Source organism: Poecilia formosa, unplaced genomic scaffold (genome assembly GCF_000485575.1).
Source record: "Poecilia formosa unplaced genomic scaffold, Poecilia_formosa-5.1.2 Scaffold687, whole genome shotgun sequence".
NCBI lineage: Eukaryota > Metazoa > Chordata > Actinopteri > Cyprinodontiformes > Poeciliidae > Poecilia > Poecilia formosa.
The window spans coordinates 85,007-91,127 of record NW_006800626.1 but is presented as its reverse complement, the minus strand read 5'-3'; the positions used below and the strand labels follow the sequence as shown (position 1 = coordinate 91,127).

General features: G+C 39.8%; 1 protein-coding gene and 1 long non-coding RNA gene across 4 annotated transcripts in view; both read left to right on the top strand.

Annotated features, from left to right (window-relative positions):
- Positions 1–2,964, top strand: part of pou2af1 (POU class 2 homeobox associating factor 1) — a 55,249-nt gene extending 52,285 nt beyond the window's left edge. For both annotated transcript variants that reach the window (XM_007542409.2, XM_016666263.1), the window contains exon 5: positions 1,252–2,964. In XM_007542409.2, the coding sequence (XP_007542471.1) occupies positions 1,252–1,686 (435 nt within the window). In that variant the 3' untranslated portion in view covers positions 1,687–2,964. The remainder of the gene's footprint in view (positions 1–1,251) is intronic.
- A 2,175-nt stretch (positions 2,965–5,139) lies between these two features.
- Positions 5,140–6,121, top strand: part of LOC107834610 (uncharacterized) — a 2,510-nt gene continuing 1,528 nt past the window's right edge. The window contains exons 1-2 of one of the 2 annotated variants that reach the window (XR_001660416.1): positions 5,140–5,615; positions 5,964–6,010. This is a non-coding gene — a long non-coding RNA (uncharacterized LOC107834610). Of the gene's footprint in view, positions 5,616–5,963; positions 6,014–6,121 lie in introns of both variants that reach the window. The other variant, XR_001660417.1, reaches the window with a different exon arrangement.

Here is a 6,121-nt window from a genome sequence, read left to right as displayed (position 1 = left end):
AATTAAACTAGACTAAATGTAAGAACTGTAGGATGCATCTGAAAGTGACTTAACATTCGCTGGAAAGGGGTAGTTGGGGGGAACAGCCCCCCTGATTTGAACTGGATTGGTGTTCTGTTGGACTTCTGTGCTCATCACATATTGTCCATAACAAACACCATGTTCAAGCATGAGGGTGTCCATATGTGCTCTTGGTAACAGGACACACTGGAGGGACTATGGCTGGCCTGGCAGCACGTTGAGATTATGCCCCGGAGGAATTGGCCCAAGTGGCTGTGGAGAGGGAAGTCTGGGTCTCCCCACTTAGGCTGCTACCCCTGCAACTCAACTCCGAATAAGTGGAAGAAGTTGGATGGATGGATAATAAACTAGAATCACTAAGAAAGGACTGAACTGAAGCAAAGCAGAAGCAAGCTCAGGCTTGTTCATTAAAATCTTTCAATAAATTTTGTAAATAAGTAATTATTTTTATGGTTTATCAAGTTGTTAACCAGGTGGAGAAAAGCACTGTTTTTGGCAAAATATTAACATCACCTGGTTTACAGTCTTTTTATACTGTACTTTTAACTTGTGTGTGTGTGTGTGTGTGTGTGCGTGTGTGTGTGTGTGCGTGTGTGTGTGTGTGTGCGTGTGCATGTGTGTGTGTGTGTGTAATCATGTATCTGATACAGTAACAGGATAGTTTCCTGGGAATCCTCTGCTACGAAAAATAAGAAGATAATCTTCTTCCAAAAGACTGTTTGCTAATATGTTGATTTATGGACTGGGATATTTCACACAGGTGGACTGCAGAAAACAGTAACTAATTTGTTCAAAAGAAAAGAGTGATGCTGAAGGTGAAAAAGAAGATAAAATTGATTATTAATGTTTAACCATGCTGGTCGAAGTGGAAAGGGTACAAGCTAAAAGTGAAAGTTGGTGCTGATTTTCAAATCTGATCACAAGCTGGTTGCTCCAAATCACAGATCAACAGGTCAACCCACAACCACTCTTCCATTTGGGAAACTTTTCTTACCAAATGGTAATCTCTCTGTGTTTGTCATCCATCCATCCATTTTCTAACACCCTTGTCCCTAGTGGGGTCAGGAGGGAGGCGGGGTACACCCTGGACAGGTCGCCAGTCTCGTTTGTCATCTATTACTTCAAAAATTTTAAGTGTTTGCTCTTAGTCTGTATCAGCAGCGGATTGTAGATTCCTAACTTTGTTTCAGTGCATTTGAAATACAACTTGGACTGTGTTTGTTCTTTCAGACCATCCCAGTGGCTCCAGGTCAAAGCCCCCTCGCTCAGATGGAGCGCCCAGACTCCGGGCTGGCCTATCCCTTGTGGGCACAGCCTCTTACCACCATATCTGCCATGCCCAACCCAGGAGTTCAGTTTGCCTCAGGTTCTGCAGCTCTGCCTGGACCCCCTTTGGTTCATATGCCTTTACCCATGTCTTTGACCGCCATGATTCCTCAACCAGAGACCCAGGCGGTGGACCCTCACCCTCAGATTCTGGACATCCAACAGCACTCAGAGCATGAGCTGGACCAAGAACCACAAGATCACTCCTTGGAAGAAAATCCTGAAGAAGAGCCAGTGTCCCCTAATCTGCTGGATAAACTTCTGGAAGATCAGAAGGGGCACGATGACGAGGAAGACAAGAATTCATACTCCAGCTCCATGTTCTTACCTAATGTCTGAAGTCACAACAGTTCATTCCATTGAAACAGATTTTATTTTATTTTATTTTGTAACTCGGTGGTCATGACATTGCAGAAATTTTTGGCATTAACTTTTGCTCAATTCTTGCCTTAGTTCACAGACAATCCACCTTAAATCAGACAGAGCTGGAAATGTTTAGCGAAAATCTCAGCACTAGATGCACAAAACTGATTAATTTCACAAAGATTAATTTGCAGTAAAATGTGATTCTACTTGGTATTGGCACTGGAATGAACAGAAATGCATGACAAATATTTCTGTCTCATACTTCACAATTTTACAGAAATCTGTCCCCGCCCAAAAATCCCAAATTCATTTTTATTTGTGTGAAAATGTGGAGAAAAACATCAACAATTAAGGCACAGCATTTCTTTATGGAAACTTGGATGTAACTTCACACAAACGGAAAGGAGATCTTTCCTGCCTTGTATCTGTGTCCAGCCTAGAGCACTCTTCACGTTCCCTGAAAAATAAAGAAAAGCCTCACTAAAGTCAACAATTGTCTTCAGTTGAAAGATAAGAAACTGTTCTCTGTTTGTAACTCTTGGTTTTAGTGGCGCAACATGTCATCCTCTCTTCACAGGTTAATTATTCCAGTTACTGACTGCAGCTGTGGAGGGTGGAGGTTGTGAAAAGGCGATGGTCTTAGGTTTTGTCCTAAATATGTAGTATGCAGATATTTGTTTTGGAACGTGTTATGTTTTAATCAAAGGCACAAATAAGGTATATTTAAGGTTTGTCTACAACCACAACTATAAGAACTGATAACATATTCAGTTGTTAATATTTAGACATAGACATACTTTGTCTATGTCTAGTGTAGAAAAATATGCTAAACACCATTAAACGTGTGTTTACTTCTATGTTAAGGTCACATAATTATCTGGGAAAGTGAGATTTCAAGTGTTCCTTCAGAGAAGGTATTGTAGGAAACTCTTTGTGGCACACATGGCAATTTTACATGTAAAAATGTACAAATTGAAACAAATTTTGTTTCAAGGCTCCAATAACAAAAGTATGAATGTAAATACATATAATAAAAGATGAAATTAATGGGAGCGTAGCATCCTGAGGGATGAAGCTGTTGTGGAATCTGGTTGTTCTGCTTTTAAAGCTGCTGAACCTTTTCCTAGAGGGCAGCAGAGAGAACAAGCATTTACATGAATTTACATATTTTTGTTTGCTTATAACAATAATGTATAAGTATAATACCAATGTCATGTTGACATCTCTTGATTCAATTAAAATGTTGTCAACCTTATCAAGCAAGCAATCTGGCTGTGGCTTTTCATTCCATAAGCAGCTGAAATTATAAGTATGGCAGGTTTAGATTTATAATAACAGATTCAAAACTCAGTTTCTGTTAGGAAATGAGAAACAAGCTACTGAAAACAATAAAACAATGTAAATGGAGTAGGAATTTTAACAATAAAAGAAGGGGTTTTTTATATTTTAGTTGAAAAGTTGAAAATTGTCGATACTTTTTTAAGTTATCAATGAATACATTTTTCCTTGCATTACAAAATGCATTGTCAGTATTGCTGGTACCTTTTGCTTGTGTCCTGTGGTATTTTTGTCTATTTATTCTTGATAACCTCCATGTTTGAGGTTAAACAGCCTCTTTTAACTTCCTCAAAAGATTTTCTACTAGATCCAAGTCAGGGCTTCAGCTGGACGACTCCGAAATGTTCTTACCTTCAGGCAGAAGGGGAAAAAAAGCTATATTTGTGATGTGAGCATGTATTTGCAGATTCACTTATTTGCAGATTTTTATGTAGACTGTAACTGCAAATTAATTGTGGAAACTTGTTCCTTTTTACAGATCTAAAGAAATTAAATGCAATTTGGGAAACTGCAGTACCTGCCAGCAATGCTACTTGACAAGCGCTGGTATTTGCAAAGCAGCCAATTCATTTTTCTTGCTGCTGATTGCCTGTACCCCCTTGATTCTCTTGCTCTTTTTTTAATCAGTCTTCTGTTAGGAATCTTGGTGTCATTTTTGACAGTTGCTTGAAATTGAACAAGCAGGTGAGCTCTGTAGTGAAACCAAGCGTTTTTCATCTGTGCTTTCTAGCAAAGGTTAAAATCTAGCTTCTTTATCAAAGACTTGCTTAAGTTTCTCGATGTCTTCATTACTACATGCTTAGACTACTACAACGCATTATGGACCAATCTTTTGTACAGCGTCTCCAAATGATTCATAAAGCTGCAGCTGGACTCTTAACTGGAACCTGGAAACAAGAGCACATAACCCCAGTATTGGCTTCTCTGCACTGACTGCCAGTTTCTTCTCTGATTGGTTTTGAAACTCCTTTATTGTTTTATAAAGCTATAAATGGCTGTTGCGTCCCCAAGGTAGTCCAGGGGTGTAACAATACATTTCCAAACAATTTAAAGACAAAAAACCCCAGGTGTGTATAATTAATGGTTTATTAAAAAGACCTGACACTGGACCTCCCTTGTATAGCACTTTGGTGCAGTTAATGGCTGTTTTTAAGGTGCTTTATAAATAAATTGACATTGACAGTGTATGTATTATGTTGCCTGAGAATGACTAGATATAACATTCTAAATTATCTACTCACAAGAACATTATGAACATGTTATTATGAATGTACCTCAAACCAAAGTTAAGATAGTTTTGTGTTTGTTGAAATGTGAGGCTCAGAGGAAAGCATAAACTGGAGGATAAGTGGGAGACAAATATCTATGTGGTGGTTGGTCGTGTGGGTGAACTTCTTGTGTATATTGTAAGACCAGAAGCAGATCCCTTTGGAGGGACCCGAACTCTGCACTGCGACCTTCTTCTCCCTTGTGGATTTCTCCCCCAGATTGAAGAAGTTGACCAGCCACTTTCTACGCCTGCACGTAGACCTCATACCCACAGTCTCCAGGAACCAATAGAGGACCTTGAGGAGAGCCTGGATGAGGATGTTGAGGAGTGGAGTGTAACTCGGTTCTCAGTTTTGTCACCTGTGAAGGTCAGTGTTGAGGGAACAATCCCTACCCAGTCCATGATCAGGGTTCCAGAAACTGAGACAGAGAGGCAGATCCCCTCACCGGTTGTTGACAAGTCGTCTCTACTGTCGGATACCGTGGATCCACTTCGGGCCCTGGAGAAGGTTCCTTCAGAAGATGAGATGGACCCGGGAAGTTCACGTAAGCCCGAACAAGTTCCTGAGCTGAGTCCATCTGCAGAAGTGTTGGAGTCCCATGGCCCAGTAGAGACATTACCAAAGCCAACCATGTTATCACCACATTCCCCTGAATCATCTATAGCTATTCCTGAAACCAATAATGGGTTAGAAGCTGAACAGCCAATTCGTCGAACTAGTCGACAACCAAAACCAATTAAGCGCTTTCAGTATGCTTCTTTGGGTAATCCATTAATTTCGGTAGTGCAAACTCTTTTGCATAGTTTAGCTACTGCTTACGGGGAAACCTTTGCTGAACCTGTCTCTGCTCCTGTATGTTCTAATGTTCAGATAATTTAACATGCATCGGCGTTGCATGGATTTAAGGGGGGAGGGTGTAACCCAAGTGAAATGTTGAGTTCCATTTTCTGGATCGCTACTATTTATCCCATTTGCCTTCCAAAATTGCACGATAGTTTGATATATAACAGTAATTCTCGCAAGATTTACTAAGCAGCCAATCATTGTTGAGCGTCTGAGTCACATGTACCACCGTCAGCTCATTTGCTGGGTATATTAGCTGGAGCGAAAAGCATGGAGGATTAGAACAAGTTTGGGAGAGCAGAGCTGCTGGTTGGTTTAGCGCAACATTGTGTTTTTCTTTAATCTTGTATGATGCTGATAAAATTGTACTAACTTTAGGAGTCTCCGGTCGTGAGCTGAGGGATAATAGAAACACAAAACCGTTTGTATGCCTTATGAACTGCGGAATTGGTGAGTCATTTTATGAAGACTTGGCGTTAGTTGATATCAATCCGGATGCTCTATTGCGACTCTGAACAAACAAATTGGAGAACAATGAGGTACCTTAAATATTTATTAAAGTATTTGCCTAACTTGATGTTTTTACATTGTTTGTTGATTTTGTATGGAGCATATTTATTGACTTTTTATGAATAGGATTTATCTAGAAATTTTGTATTTGGAAATGCATTGATTGGCAAAACGATTATCAGAATTATTCATAATGCAATGAGTGCCAATCATTACTTTTTGTGTGCACACTGGAATGTTTTGATTATATATATATATATTTGACACTGGTCCTGCTTTATTATACAGGCCAGGTTCGATGGCGAGCTGAAGAATCAGGTCCAAGAGCCTAAAAGGTAGTGATGGGTAAATGAGGCATCATGAGGCGTTTTGACTCATAGCAACACTGTATTGATACTGTGTCGATACTGTGTCACTCAATACTGACACCTGCTGAACAGTAGAAA